Source organism: Chaetodon auriga, chromosome 15 (assembly GCF_051107435.1).
Source record: "Chaetodon auriga isolate fChaAug3 chromosome 15, fChaAug3.hap1, whole genome shotgun sequence".
Classification (NCBI taxonomy): Eukaryota; Metazoa; Chordata; class Actinopteri; order Chaetodontiformes; family Chaetodontidae; genus Chaetodon; species Chaetodon auriga.
The window spans coordinates 5,736,398-5,752,469 of record NC_135088.1 but is presented as its reverse complement, the minus strand read 5'-3'; the positions used below and the strand labels follow the sequence as shown (position 1 = coordinate 5,752,469).

At 42.2% G+C, this 16,072-nt stretch overlaps 2 protein-coding genes across 3 annotated transcripts; one reads left to right on the top strand and one right to left on the bottom strand.

Moving 5' to 3' along the window:
• The first annotated feature begins 1,333 nt into the window (after positions 1-1,333).
• Positions 1,334-7,393, top strand: LOC143332532 (uncharacterized). 2 transcript variants are annotated; one of them, XM_076750103.1, is made up of 5 exons: positions 1,334-1,465; positions 3,074-3,433; positions 4,413-4,523; positions 4,601-4,796; positions 5,108-7,393. In XM_076750103.1, the coding sequence occupies exons 2-5, from the start codon at positions 3,086-3,088 to the stop codon at positions 6,694-6,696; spliced, it is 2,244 nt and encodes a 747-aa protein (XP_076606218.1). In that variant the 5' UTR covers positions 1,334-1,465; positions 3,074-3,085; the 3' UTR covers positions 6,697-7,393. The 2 variants fall into 2 exon arrangements, with proteins under 2 accessions (XP_076606218.1, XP_076606217.1); XM_076750102.1 differs by lacking the exon at positions 1,334-1,465 and having other exon boundaries at positions 2,601-3,433.
• Positions 7,394-7,990: 597 nt separating this feature from the next.
• slc23a1 (solute carrier family 23 member 1) lies at positions 7,991-14,756 on the bottom strand. Its single transcript, XM_076750104.1, has 13 exons — positions 14,497-14,756; positions 13,344-13,501; positions 12,755-12,843; positions 12,581-12,648; positions 12,010-12,191; positions 11,717-11,837; positions 11,392-11,548; positions 10,816-10,963; positions 10,641-10,746; positions 10,386-10,515; positions 10,156-10,299; positions 9,972-10,067; positions 7,991-9,598 (listed from the first exon to the last, which is right to left on the bottom strand). Exons 1-13 carry the CDS (start codon positions 14,719-14,721, stop codon positions 9,357-9,359), a joined length of 1,866 nt encoding a protein of 621 aa, XP_076606219.1. The 5' UTR covers positions 14,722-14,756; the 3' UTR covers positions 7,991-9,356.
• Between the last annotated feature and the right edge of the window lie 1,316 nt (positions 14,757-16,072).

Below are 16,072 nucleotides of genomic sequence, written 5' to 3'. Positions count from 1 at the left end.
CAGCTCTCTCTCCATGTTTATCTCTATGTCTCTCTACCACTCTTTCTCTCCAAGCCTGCAGTCTGTCACCAACACCCAACCTCCCTCTCTCTCTCCGGCACCACAGTCAGTGTCAGTCGCTCCGACACTGAGCCAGTACTGGACTGAATTTAAACTGAAACGAACAGGATCACGTAAAGAACACTTCGAGAGTAGGATTTTAATCACTGAAACACCTGGGGAGACCAAATCCTCCAACAGGAGCGGAAGCTGGATTTGAACCAGTCCTGAACTCTGACCAATAACCTCATCTTTAACCAGGAACCAGAACCAGGATCACCCTGGTCTTTACCAAATCCTGATCCAGAATCTTCAGAGGTAAGAATCAGAATTATAATCAGCTACGGGTCAAGCAGTGTGTGTGAATTGGAATAGACATAACTGCTAAGAACAAGGAAACAAAGTTATTCAAATAAAAGTAAAGCAGAACTATTAGGTGTAAATTTTAAAAAATAGACGTATATATAAATCAGTGGTGGCTGGAGGACAAGAGGACAACCTACACAACATAATTTCATTCAGTCCAGTTGTTTCCAAATTAACCACACAGACCTAAGGCAGAAAATGAAGTATTTATTAAGGGTGTAGATACATAGGTCTGTCATGTAAATTACAACAAACTACTGCAAAAAATACAGCAATAACACACATTTCCTTTACAATTTATGAGCTGATACACTCATTCAATAAAGCCTGCTTTCAAGAAGGTTATCAATAAAGTTTTCAAGACATGTTGATTCAACTGTATGGCCATTTTGGAGGCTGTCTTTTTTGCTGTTGAATTGTATTGCATTATACTTAAAGATGTATCTGATATTTAAGTGTACCCTCAGTGACATGAAGAGGGTGGACAGAACATTAGAAACAGCTCTATATAACTATAACTACTATAACGAATACAATGGAATTAATAGCTAAAGAATTACTGCACAGCTGTGGTATTATGCTGCATAAGATTTAACTAGGTGTACCTCATAAACTGCCAACTGAGTAACAGCAAGAGAAAACACTGTTCAGCTGAAAGAAGACATCCCACAAACTCTTCATCATTAATTTACTTTAACTCTCACCCTCGATGGACTTGTTGACTTCCTGGATGAACCGCTACAGATTCATGACCAGCGTGGCTGAATGTGTCCACCTTCATCAGCATGTCCTTCTGCACCACCTTGAAGGGACCGTTCACCCAGTCTTTTGCATCAAAATCATCATCCAGGAGAAATCTGTTTGGAGTCTTCACTCCTTCCCTAGTGCAAGCAGCTGGGCAGTGTTCGGTCAGCTCTTCAGCCGCAGTGCGGTCTGTGTCAATCGAGATCCAGAGCTACTGCCAGCTACAACAGCGTGGCTGGTACTGTTTTCACCTTCTGAGTCTGTGTGTGTCCTCATGGCAAACTGTGGTCCTGGAGAGGCAGGAACTATCACAGAGGTGGGTTTGAGAACTTTGCTGAGTGTTTTTACATCTTTCTGGCTGTCGGTGGACAGATATTGTTGACCTAATAATGGCACAACCATGAAAGACACAGTTTCAACCATTCTTATGAGGAATGTACCACTTTAAAAATGGGTAGTTGTGAATGCAGAATGTGTCATTATCAGCAAGACATCAATGATCAACTCACAACTGTGCAAGCTGCAGTTATGAAACTTAAGTGTATTTAAGATCAAAAAGAAGGCTGAATTTGAAGAGGCGGCTTCTCCGACTCATGGATGCTGACACTCATGTGATAATGTAGTAGTGGCTACTAAGCAGTAGTAATGCATCGAAACATGTTGATTGGCATCGTAGCTGGTGTGATCCTATCTCAAGAAGCTAGAACGTAGTCCCACAGTGGGTCCAGCCCACAGAGCTGAAGCACCGAGGCCAAATATAAAAGTTTACAAGATACAGAATAGAAAAAACGATGTCTATGTAAATTTGTACAGATTATTAAAAACTACTGACATGATGTGTTGTATTGCACTTGAGAAATACTATTTCACTTGGGACATACTGGGTCTATGTATATGCACAATATATACAGTTTATAAAAATATGGCTGCCAATATGGATAATAAATAGTGTTATTGCACAGCTGAGAGAAGTATACCACTTAGAAATGTAAAAATTGACCAGGTGAAATGGATAAATGTGAGCAGATATTAGCATTAGAACAGATATTAGCCTTGAACAGCAGTGCAAAATAAAAAAAAAAGGAAACATAAATCAGAAACTAAATCTACTAAATCACTAATTATCAAGGAGTTTCTGGGGCTTGTTTTTTGAGGGTTTCCTCACAGGTCATTTACTCTTAACATCTTCATTTGCAGTGAGCTGATATTCCTGTGGCTTTCTCTGAGTAATAAATAACTATCATCTGCATACAGGTGGATTCTGCACTTTGTCAGCTGTGTTATGGTTCATTCATATATACAAAGAACCTCAAAGGTTCAGATAAATCTGCCTTTGAGATACTGTAACGTGAGGTGATAATGATGTTTTAATATGAATGCACTGTCTTCCTCCCTATAGTTAGGAGTCTATCAACTTCAGTGTTTCAGCATCATTAAATACATTTATTAGTCATTTCTTTTAAATGTTAGTAATGTTTCTGTTTAATAGTGAAACTTTGTGTCACAATGTCTGCAACACATAGAACAGAAACTCTCACCTTCCTTTGTACAGTTGCTCATTTACTTTAATGAGGAACAGAGGTGTCAAAATGTGCTACGGTGCTACATAATCTGACACTCCTATAGCACAAGTTTTGGATGAGAACGGTTGGACCTGTAGTTGCTGATAGCATACAGTAGCTTTTTTCAGGCTTCTGATTGACCAACATGGCTTTATAGTTAGGGTTATATTGCTGCCTGTCCGTTTGGCAAGCTCTTGATAGCGCTTCACTTCTGTTTTTGCATTTTCATTTGAATGGACATCTTTCTAAAACAGTGCTTTGAGAATGAAGAAGGAAAAAAACATTTAAAAAATACCTGTGTACATGTGGACTTGTCGTAGTAACAGCTGGAATCAAACAGATCAAATACTCTGATTAAACAGAAACAATAAACTATGAGCACCCGACTGGATGGAGGAGGAGGAAGAGGGAGGGAGTTCTTCCTCAGCGCTCACCGCTGTCCTGAAGTTGACCTGCTGCCTCATCATGACTCTGAGACTGTGAAGAGCCCTGAGTTCACCGGTACAGGTCAGTCTCAAATGAATTCCCCCGATGGCACCTCCACCTGTTGCTCTGAGGAAGAGGAGGAGAAGGAACTGGAGGAGGAAGAGGGGAGTATCAGCGACTGGTCAGAGGAGGATCTTTCCCTCCACTTCTCTCCCTCGGTCATCCTCCCATCAGATGATGAAGAGTCTGATCCAGAGAGCGGTTTTGAGTGTGTCGACATCACTGTGGAAACATTGGTGAGTTTTTCACTAACTAACTAATTTAGTTTTTTACTGGTTACTAGTTGTATAAATATTTCTAAAATATAGTAAATGGCCTAAATATGACGATGTATAACCTAAAAAAGTATAGATGCCCTAAATATAAACACAAATGACCTAAATAAAGCTTTCCTAAACATGCAGAATTTATCTAGATAAATATAGTAAATATCTTCAATATAAATATATGTAGCCTATATATGAGTATAGATGACCTTAATGTCTATATAAGTTGCCAGATATTGATAGCCTAAACATAAATATAGATGTTCTGGTAGATATATATAGTATATGGCCTTTTACTGGAGAACACCTCGACATACCGCTAGAAAAATATTAGTAAAGTATATTTTTTTTGGTGGTTTTTGTATCAGTTTTGTGTTTTCCAGCTAATAAGGCCCAGATATAATCATTTGCAGGCATGTATTTGCAAAACAATATGCAGGCAGAAATAGAAACCTTCAACTGCAGTGTCTTCAGACTTTTTTACTTTTGTTTCACAAGGCATCCGAACCTTTTTTGGAATTGTGGTTGTAAAAAGGTGGAGGTTAGGGTGGTGAAGGTAGGATTGGTGTAGCAGGGATCAGTGAGGAAGGAGTCAAATAATAAATGGACTTCTTGTAACCATGTAATTAGTGTTTGACTGACTAGAAACTAGAATTAAATCAGTGAGCTGTCAGCTGATTACAACTGGAGTGTATGGCTTCCATGTCCTGCATGAACTAACACAACACTTAATTAATGTGATGAGTGGCAGGATAAAAGTCAGCGTCAGTCAGGCTCCTGGAAACTGTTCTTGTGGTGTGAGATTTTGGTCTTGATGGACCTTCTTGTCAGAGAGGAGTGTTTCAAAAGGTTTCGGTCTGGGATGGGAGGGGTCAATTGATTTGATTTTCCAAAATAATTTCTTCTTCTTATTGATCAGTCGATGGTGTTGTTTTCATCTGTCAAACAGGTCAATGGTCAGGAGAGGGAGGGGCTAAAGATGGTCCCAAAACGACAGATTCAACTGAAGAAGAAGAGGGATGCCGAGAACATCATCAACAAGGAGAAAACTGAGAAACAGGTATGAGTTTGACCCTTCCTTATTCACATGTCCGAACCTCTCTCTCTACCTGTCTGTTTACCTGTCTACATGTCCAGGTCATACTGAAGGATGGACCTGCTGAAGGGAGAATTGCTAACAGTGAGGTATCAGCCAATGAACTGCTCTGTCCCACTGTCCATCACTACCCTGATCTGTTGTTACGTCAGCACAGTATGCCCGCCTCCCTCCACGCTCATTCAACTACCAGCAGTGATGTTGACAGCAGGGGCCTGGTTGCAGGGGCCAGTCAAGGTAATAACATGTGTTCCTGTCAGAAAGACCTACCTCTACTGCCTGTAAAAGTCAGGATGCCCCACCCCTCTATCTATCTGCCAGAAAGCCCAGCCCCCTAAGTTGTACCTGTCAGAAAGAACCATGCCCTACTGTCTGTACCTGTCACAATGGGCTGGCCCTGACCTGTAATGTAATGTAATGTAAACGTAATAATAGCAAACATTCATTGTACAGATAAAGTTTTGTTTAGATGCATAGACACTTCCTGTCCACATTCTGAGGTTGTGGTCAGGTTTCAGTCTGGTTTGTCTCCCATTTGTTGTTTAAAGGGTTTCAAGTTGGAGGAAACTCAAGGCAGCGACTGCAGAAGTCCTTCTCTTTGGATGAAACTAAAACAAAGATGGCGTCCTGCATCATTAAGAGCGTTCTGTCTAAAAAGATGCAGGTGGAGCAGAACAACTCTAAAACCTATCTGCAGAGGAAACCTGTGGCGGTCTCCAGCCTCCTCCAGCCTGCGGACCAGCAGAGCGTGAGGGAGAGGGATGGAGGTAAGACAGGGGGTGGTGTAATTAAAGCTCCAGTTCATGTGGTGAGAGACATACGGAGTTTAGTTAAAAACACCTACAGCCACTCATTCTCCGCTCCAACAATAACACCTGAGAACAACAACAAGCCAACAAGCTTCAAGGTGACCTGCCAGGAGGAAAGTCCCCCTCCCACCTACCAGCAGGCTGTGGGGGTCAAAGGTCATGATGAAACAAAGAGGAGCTGTCAAGCTTCAGTTTACAGCAGCTCCTCCGGAGGACCCATCACCAAGGTTGCTGCATCTCTCAGCCAAACACAGGACAGGAAGCAGGGCAACAGATTCAGCCATCCAATCACGCAGCAGAGACAAGGAAATCTGACCACCAACTCACCTGTCAATAGTAACCTGCCGGAGCTCAGCCAATCAGAGGGAACCCGAGGTGTGAGTAACCAGGTACGGACCCCACCCCCCTCCCCTGTGCTCATCCAGCCTCCCCCCCATCACCCCTCCACCTCCAGATACCCAAAGGGGACCCAGCCTCTGCTGTCTGCACAGAGACAGAGCTCCATCCTGGGTGTTTCCTCCCAGTTTGCCCCCAGCTCCTCCCAGCAGATCTTCCATTCCTGTTTGTACACCCCTAATGCCCTGTCTGCCTTCCACCCGAACCTGCACCCTCTCGTGGGGAAATTCAGCTATGTGCAAAGCCCAATGAGCTACATCCAGACCCAGCTGCAGCCTCCCCCACATGCTCCCAGCCCCCATCTGCTGAGGAGGTCTGAGGAGAACCCGAGCGGGTCAACTGGAAAAAACTCCGACCAGCCAGAATGCTTCATTAGGACATGCCCACCTCACAGGTCCAGGACAACAGGAGACCAGGAAAGCAACAGTAACACAATGACACCTACAACACAGGAGCAACATGAGCAACAGAAACGTCAGGAGTTTCTGTGTAGTAGTCAGGTTTTCTCACCTGCACAGGTGAGTAGAGACATTCTCATTAACATGGCGGGTTCTACTGCAGCACCTAGGGCCCTCCTTAGTGGCCCTGTCCCCAGTCACATAATATTAGAGCCTAAAAATGGCCAGTGCCTCTATGTGGACACACTCCCACAGCCTCAGAGGAAGATGCTGCTGGATCCAGAAACCGGTCAGTATGTCCAGGTGTTCCTACCAGCAGCCAGCTCCTTCCACAGTGCCGGTGTCTTCCCTGCGCGCTGTGCGAATCCTGCCCTCTTTGCTCCTTCTGTGATAAACCCCACCCCCACCCCCATCCTGTCAGTGATGCAGTTCCAGCCGACGGTTGCTGTGGGAGGGAGGACCCTGTGCATCCCCCCCTGCCTTCCCTTCACCCTGCACACACCGACAGATAACTTCACAAATACAACACAGTGATGATATCACACTCTATGATAACACATATGATGACGTACCATCTTTGTCTGCAGCCAGATTTTTTTTTTTTAAGTCAGTTCACGTCAGTCAGTGTGATTGGAGCTGAGGTCTGACAATGTTTTTTTTTAATCGTGAGTCTTTTTACAGTAGCTTTTATAGTGAATCCCAGTGATCACAATCAGATTCTTATTGTGTGAAAACTGTATTTCTACTTGGAGGTTTTCAAAGATTGATCACCCACTTTAATCACCACAAACATAGCTGGGAAATGTACACCATTTTGAGTACAAAATACAAAAATTGGAATGTATTTCACAAGGCCCACGGAGGCTTTACAACACCTCAGCCAATGGCAGGGGCCATGACCTGAACTCATGGGCTGCTGGTTTCCCTCCTACCTATCCACCACCCTCACCCACTGGACTCTGCAATAATTCTGCAATGGACTGTGCAATAATCTTTCAAGGACTATGTGATACCTTTTATTGCCATCTTTTATTAGTTTATTTATGTCTCTGTATGAATATTTTTGTTTGTTTGTTTGTTTTTATCCTTGTGCATGCTGCACGATTTAGATCGTGTATTGTATCTAATCTATACTCATATGCTAATACAGATTGTGTGAGCTGCTGAATACCTGAATTTCTCCAAGGGAAATGAATGAAGTATCTGTCTGTCTGTTAGTGTAAAGAGAATCTTTTGTTTATGTTTGATTGACTTTTGATTGCATTTTATCAAATAGAACAACTTTCCTTTCTCATTCTCTCTCTCTCTGACATGATGCACATAAAGTTTAACAGTTCTGGCTCCTGAAACATCTGGTAATCACTGTCAAAGACAAATTTATAGATCCAAAATAAAATGAGCTATTGTTACCTTGCTACCTTCTACTGAGGTGAGAGGGTGATAGGATGTCAAGAAAATAATGGTAGCTTCCTGTAATGTATACACAACAGCTGCTGCGTGCAGCCCATCAGGACTGAAATATAGAAATATCATGTTAACATAGCAGCTAAGTGAGTCTGCTTGCTGTCAGCCTGTGTGTTTATTGGTTATTGATTTGCTCTTGATGTATTTGTTTGGCTACAGAGCAAATGTCCATCTTTCACTATTTGATTTTATCTTTTTGCACAGTTTCGTGTAATTGCTGCTTTTTACATTTTTCAACATGAATCCATAAAGCACAAGCAGATAAAGAGTTGTTTTTGTTCTATCTCTGACAGACTTGTAGCATTATTTAAGAGCAGAATATGTACAATCACAACAAGAAATGATGAGAACAATGACGTTTTTTAAAATGAAAAAGATGATTTAATTTTGTTAAGTTTAAACTTAAAACAATAAAATAATGTGATAAAATGTGTACTTTATAACAGAATCACATTCACGATGGTCATTTTAAAATTATGACATTTAAAAATAGCATTTATTTGGTTTGCCAAAGGGTTTTGTACTAAGAACCAATTTATTTTCTGTACTGGAAGTTTCACCTTTCAGAAACATGAATTTATTTTTATTTTTTTTACACAATTCATATGATTCTCTGTTATACATAACAGAAAAACTGATGACTCTACTGAACTTTAGTGTTTTTAATATTTACTGCCAGAAATTATGGATCTCAAGATGTTGGATTTCATGTTTTAAGATTTGTTAAAATAACTTATCACTTCTATTTTAATGTAAAACACCTCGATTTCACCTACACGACGTACAAATATATCATTATTAGAAGTGGTACTGTTTTTTGTTTGTTTGTTTCTGTATAACCAAAAATGTTCTGCCTCATTTCTCAAGAATTTACAGCAATGGACAATTCTCTTTAAACACAAAACATTATGTGAAATATGTAAAAATGTGCTGATTTCATTCATGTCAATCTAAACTTTGTTTTGCCACTTTTTGCACAATTTTACATGAAAGTGTTGATAGTTTTTACGGTGCTTCCTCTTAAACTTGTAATACAAAAAAATGTTTTGATGTTATAAATAAAATAAATGAAAAGTAAAAATTTGTTTCTCAGTTTCTTGAGATCATAAAAACTGAAAAAAAGGAATTATGTGTGAAAGTACAAATAAAAACATTACAATAAAACAGTGCAGTACATAGATTAGAACAGTATCATCAAGCTGTGACATCACACCGAGGGATAGTTCTGATTGGCTGTTCAGCCTGAGCAGTTTGTTCACTGCAATGTCTGTGACTGAGGAGCTGCTGGTTCCTCACGTTTTTCCTCATTGTATGTTTCAAATATCTCTTTAATAGATCTCCTCAAAACTCTCTTGATGATGAAACCATCACACAGGTTTATGTGCCACTTTATGTATTTGTTCGGTTTTCTGGTTAAATGCACGTTGGGAGTTGTAGTTTTGTTCTGATGATTCAACATGAGAGCTTCTTGAAGGTCCAAACGAGCAAACTGTCTATGAGAAACCTGAATGAGACTTTAACTCAACCAGAATGAAATATCTCCCCACATTTCAAAGCCACCCTCTGAAGTGAAATTAGACACATGAAAAGTTTCCCCGACTCATGATTGAAAGTGAACGCATCAGCATCAGCTGATCAATAAACCTGTAAAACATTGTAAAGTCTCTGATACGACTGCAGATTTAAATAAAAAAAACTTCAGTCGTGTCACAGGATTGATTCTGGCTCAGTCAGACCTTGGTACTGTACAGGCTGATGTCAACAGCTTCCTTATCCTCTTTCTCTTCCTCTTCCTCTTCCTCCTCAGGTGGCGGCGGATTATCAGATGCCCGGAAACCTGTGAAGGAGGGGCTGATGGGAAACCATCTGAGCCAGCGAGTCCGCCTGATCACACCCATCCCCAGAGGAAGATCATAGGAGGAAGAGGAGGAAGAGGACCTCCATTCAACTAAACCTCGCTCCTGTCTGGAGCCTGAAAACACACACACACGCACGCACACACACACACACACACACACACACACACACACACACACACACACAGTGATTATGTGTTTCTCTTCATCACTCTGAGACACATTCATCTCACTCAACAGCTAACTGTGTGTGTGTGTGTGTGTGTGTGTGTGTGTGTGTGTGTTTACACAGTCATATTGTGGGGACTTGCCTTCTTTATGGGGACACAATGCAAGTCCTCATAATGTAAATCATTCAATTTTAGAGTGAAGACCGGGGTTAAGGTTCGGCAAGTAGTAGTAAGGGTTAGTGTAAGTCTCCAGGAAATGAATGTAAGTCTATGTAATACCCTGAGAAATGATGGAAACGTGGCTGTGTGTGTGCGTTACCTGGTATTGTATTGTCAAGACAAAAAGCCAGAAAACCTCCAACAAACATCTCAGTGGACAGAAGAACAGTCAGAATCTGGTCCAGCTCTGCAAGACCTGAACACACACAAGTGATATATAGGATACACATTTAACATGTGATCTATATAGCCATACACACACAGACACGCACACACTCATTTACCTGTGTTGATGGAGTTGGGGTGTGTGTCCAGGTACGTCGGTAAAGTCAGGCCAAAGAACATTGAAAACCCAAGAACAAAAAGATTCCTGGAGGAGTTCAAGTCCACCAGTTGCAGGTTAGACAGACCGACAGCTGTGATCATACCTGAGAAATACCAACACACCTGGATTATTATAATTACGTCACCAGCATACTTGTATTATCACAAACTACCTCTGACTGTGACTCACCAAACAATGTGCAGAACATTCCCCCGAGGATCGGATCCGGCAGTGAGGCAAACAGAGCCGTGAACTTCCCGACTGATCCCAACAGGAACATGATTCCTGCTCCATACTGCACCACTCGCCTGCTGCCCACCTGCACACAGGGTCAACGATTTCAACAGCCATGACTGCCAACCTGTAATCAATGACCTCTCGTCCAGAATCAGTAGTTTCTACCAAACAAACAAAGCTTTTGCAGATGGGCATGGCCTCAATTACCTTGGTGATGCCTAGAACGCCGATATTTGGACTGGAGGAGGTGGAGCCATTTCCTGTCCCTAAAAGGCCAGCAATGATGCAGCAGACACCCTCAGTGAAGATTCCCCTGAAACAAAGGAAAACATCAAACACCTGTGTGGGTGAATTCTGTCAAGAAGACTGCCTCCTGCCTCACCTGTTGATGGCATGGACTGGAGGGGGCGTGGCTCCAGACAGACGAGCACAAGCATAGTAATCGCCAATCGACTCTACGATGCCTGCCATGGTGGCACTCAGCATTCCCATCACCCCGGCAACTGTTACCACCGGCAACCCCCACTGGCCTATCAGAGACAGAGGGAGCAAGAACTTCACTTTCACTGTTTCATCATCATCGTCATCATCATCAATGTCCGAACTTTGATCACTTACTGCTTGATGGTTTTTGTTCAAGTTCAAGAGCTTCATGTTCCTATGTGCAAGTTTCAAGGAGGTTCTTTAACAGTTTAAACAATTTCAGGCTGCTGATGTCAAAAGATTCTAAAATGTGGGACACCTGTCTGACAAAGCAAAGGGTTTAAACTGACCCTCGATTGCTGCCTGTGAAAAGGGACCTTTCGGAAAAATGTCTGATGATTGGAAACAGATGTCAACTGAAAAACATGCAATCTGTTTTTAAACCAGTCGTTCTGACTAACTGTGAATGCACCATGATTGTTTGATTTTAGAGACTGATGTGAAGCCTGTGATTGGCGGATTTCAGGTGTCTTACAGGGGTAGGGCACTCTGAACCAGGGTGATGAAGTCATGATGTCACCACGGGCATCAGTCCGGGCCTTGTGTCCGTAGAGATCAGGGTCGCTCGGCAACAGATTGGTCAAAGTGAGAACGTAACAAACAAGCCAAACCAGCATGATGGCGAGGATGATCTGAGAGAGGGCAGAAAATGAAGATACGTTTGTGTAAAAGTTCATCGAATTGAAGATTATTAAGAGTCAGATGATTAAGGGAGATGATTGACATCATCACTTGACATCATCAGTTGGTGTTTATTGTCTGTGTATTTGTGTTTGTGCATTTTGTTTGTTTTGTTTTACAGGAAACATTTTGAAGATCTGGACTCTGGTGGTGGTCAGTCCTTTCTTCCTACTGTAGACAGGAACAGGAACTGATGTCGTTCTAAGGTACTGTGCAAATAGCACAATGAGCAAAATACACCTGCAGAGATGGTGGGAGAGAGAGTGAGACGCCTGTCTCTTTATCCTACACTCCAAAATGTTGTAAGTCATGTATTTTGATTTTATAAGAGCAGTGAGAAGACAGGTAAAAAGATCTACAGGGAGACAGAGGGACACAGGTGGGGAGACAGGTGAACAGAGAGGTGTCTTACAGTGCTGACAGGCCCCAGTGGGACCCAGCTCTGTCTCCAGCTGTAGTGAACACAGATAGGCCGATCAGTGAGACAGTTGGAGTGACAGTAAGTGGGCCGATGTACTCCAACAGCAAACCTGGCAACCCACACAGACCAATTACAACCTCCACAACACTGGAAATGATGATGGCCCCCTGGATCTGAAACACAAATTATTTGTTCGTACGTTAGTTTCCTCAGTTATCACTGCAAGAGAGATGGAAAAGACTTTCCAGAATCTTTGAGCGACACCTCCTCTATCAAGGATGAGTCAGTTGGTCAGTTTTTCTTCCACCATCCAGGTTTTGTTCCCCTGTCAGGACTAAGCCTTGTCACCCCCTCCCGAGTTGTCCGATGGTTAGTCAGAACCTCTTTGAGGCTGACTGAAAATCCATCTCCATGACATCCATGAACGAAGTTTGTTCATGAATTCCAAGTTTTTGTTGCCTCAAACACAGACATTGTAGTCTTTCTGGCTCCTGATAGCCGCCTGCTGCTTCCAGTGTCGTCTGGACAAATGAAACCCACTGTGTAAATGATAATCATTTACCTCTCTGATGCGTGGCTGCCAGATGTGTGAGGTGTCATGTGGAAGAGTCCAGTTCCCATAAATCTCGTCTGCAGTGGAACACAATCACAAATCACTGTATTATCATCATCATGATGTTGTAATTTAATTAAACAATCAAAATCATCTGATAGACCAAGAGACAGACAGTCTTACCCTCGCTGGGACACTTCCAGCGGTCCAAGCTGAGGATGGCCTGTGCAGGAATCAGGAAAGCAAATGCACTGGCCTGAAACAGAGGAAGTCTATGTGTGCGCATGCACACACACACACATAACACACACACACACACACACAAACACACACACACACACACACACACACACACACACACACACAGACACACGCACGTTATGTTTTCATCACTTTTGGGAACATTACATAGACTTACATTCATTTCCTGGACACTTACCCTCTTCCCCACAATGTGACTGTGTAAACAGATCCATGTCCCCACAACAAGAAAAATACATGGGCGCACACACACACACACCATCCACACCACCTGACTCCCTCAGTCTCATCTATCTCACACAGATTCACCTAAATCCCAGTGTCACCTGAGTCTCACAGTCCCATCTGACTCTCTTTGTTTCACCTGTCTCCCGCACTCTCACCTGACTCCCAGTGTCACCTGACTTCCTTAGTCACCCATGGTTGCACCTCAGTCCTCCAGTCCAACCTAACTCCCACAGTCTCACCTGAAATCCAGAGTCTCCTCTTACTTCCCGAGTCTTACCCTTACCTTACTCCCACAGTGGTCTGGATCAGAGTTGTGAGTCCAACAGTGGTGAAAATGGTTCCAATCAGCAGACTGATGGTGTTCTGGTCTCGGCCAACACACATGGCCTCAGCCAGAAGAAATGGTACTGCTACAGTTCCGCTGAAACATGTCAGGTAATGCTGAGGACATATTAGAACAGGTGACAGGTAACATAAACATCACTCCTTCCTCACTTCTGATGGTCAAACTGGAAAAGACATGGTGTCTCCTTCACTATTTACCAAAACTGCAGCTGAATCCATAAAAGATGGGACGCAGCGTAAAACGTCAATAAAACAGAATTTGTTAACTTGCTAATTCTTTCTGGCATAAACTCACCTGAAAACAGCACAAATCAATAAATTCAATTCACATTCATCAGGGCATAGAAGACTTTCACCTCTCATCCAAAAGGCTTCTTCAGTTCTAACTGCATGGCGGGAAGTCCCAGGCATTTGTCCTCTTGTAGGATCATAGTGATAACCCCCAGCTTATGCTCCAGAAGTATCTGTAAAACTATGTTTGTTGAAGGATTTTCAACAAACACCACATCCCTGTTCACTTCAAGCCCAGTAACACCCTGAGGCAGAAGCTTGTCCATCCTAAGGATAAAACGCCCAGGCATGAGCAGAGCAGTGTAGTGAGGAATGCACAGATTTGTACATTGGGGAAACAAAGCAACCGCTTCACAAGCACATGGCACAACACAGGAGAGCCAACACCTCAGGTCAAGACTCAGCAGTCCACCTACACCCCAAGGACAAGGGACATTCATTTGAGGACAATAATGTACGTATTTTGGCCAGGGAAGACCGATGGTTTGAAAGACGAGTGAAAGAAGCCATCCATGGAACGACATCATTGAACAGAGGAGGTGGGCTAAGACACCACTTATCAGCCACTTACAATGCAGTCCTGAGATCTCTCCCCAGGCATCTTAATAGCCATTCACACCAGGACTCGTGACTCTAACGACTCACATGATGCTGGGCGGAGCTATGATCCAGCCAGAGGACAAATCTCTGGGACTTCCTACCAGTCAGTTAGAACTGAAGTCCAAGTTGCCTTTGGAAGCACTTTGGTGTCAGGAAACACAGTTTGATTGTTTAATGACCGATTCTGGGTTTATTTTTACCTGTAGTCCCAGTAGACAACATAGGTACCAGGGTGGGACGTCTTCGATGGTGTAAATCATGTCCGACCCTGTCCTCTGCGCTCCTACTGCCTGTTTATTCTCTTCATCCTTCCCCATTGGCATATTGACCTTGTCTACCTGGTGGCCCTGCCCCTGTGCCATGCAATCATGACTCTGTTTTAGACAGACAGACACAGCTGTTACTACAGGTGAGTTTAGCACCATTCAAAAACAAGTTACAAGGACATTAAACCAAGAAGAACCACATAAAAGTGAAATAAATATTGAAACAAGACTAGAAATAACATGGAGTCAAATGAGGTTAAAACATAATTTTAAAAATAGAAACCATAAAGGGAATGAAAATATTAAATCAGATGTTTCATATAGATTTAAATAAGAGTTGTACATTATTTACAACATGGTCACATCATAAAACACCAAAAACACAAGATAAACTACAGAACAAACACATGAAATATGTATTGAGAGATTTTTTGTAAAATGTGCATCAAACTAGGAGAGAATTTTTTATTCTGATTAAAGTATTTTTCCTCCAACTGTCATGTATAATCCATGTTTGAACAAAAAGAACTCACTTTCTATATAAGTGACCAACATGTTGGACAAACTGTCCAGTTCCAACATGAGGTGTTAAACACCTGAACTCACCTGACAGATGAGGTGTCAAACTACCAACACAGGTTCAAACTGAACACTTTGGTATGAACAGGCAGCAGTTTTACAGAGAAGAATGTAAATAAACACACTTTACTCATCACTAAAACACTATGTGAGTTGTTTACCTGCAACTTCAAAATAAAGCATCTTGGACTGTGGTAAAACTGTGACTACCACCGGTACCACATGTTTACGACTTGTAGTAGACTCTGAAACTGGAGTCTGGAGGGACTGTCATGTGCTGCAGCCACCATTGGTTCTCCTACAGGCTTGGGTGGGGAGGGTGAGGCAATGGGTATTCAGTTGGTTTTCAGCTGCAAACTTACTGATAGATCCCACAAAATCCTACAACTGGTCCGTTTATCCAGTGATGCAGTTCTGGGTCAATGATCTGTGATTTTCTTTTTTTGTGGTAATTTGATCAAAAAGTCAGCTTTATCAAAATAAATCTCCACTACAACACAGAGATCAGATTGTCCAGAGTTCATTGATTTAAATTTAGCTCTGTAATGATCTGTATTTAACCTGCCAGCTTTGAGGTTCATGTTATTTCTCTACAACAGGATCTTACTGAAGTACAACATTAGTCTTCTCTTATCTCTGATGTTTTTAATGTTTCATCATAGAAACATTCTTCTGCTTCATTAAAACATTTTTCACCAAATTCAGTCTGACACATTCTATAAGTTTGGAGACTTTTAAATCTTTAAAGTCCTGAGAGTTTGGACAAAGTTTCTTCTAGTAGATGCCAGAATCCAATTTAAAAAATTATGTTAATTAATGGAAACATGAACAGAGAGAACCAGAGAGGTTGCTCACCTGTTTATAACCTGTTGTATACTCCACCTGTCCCACAGTCCAACAGTCTATTTGCCCAAAGTTCTACAATCCACCT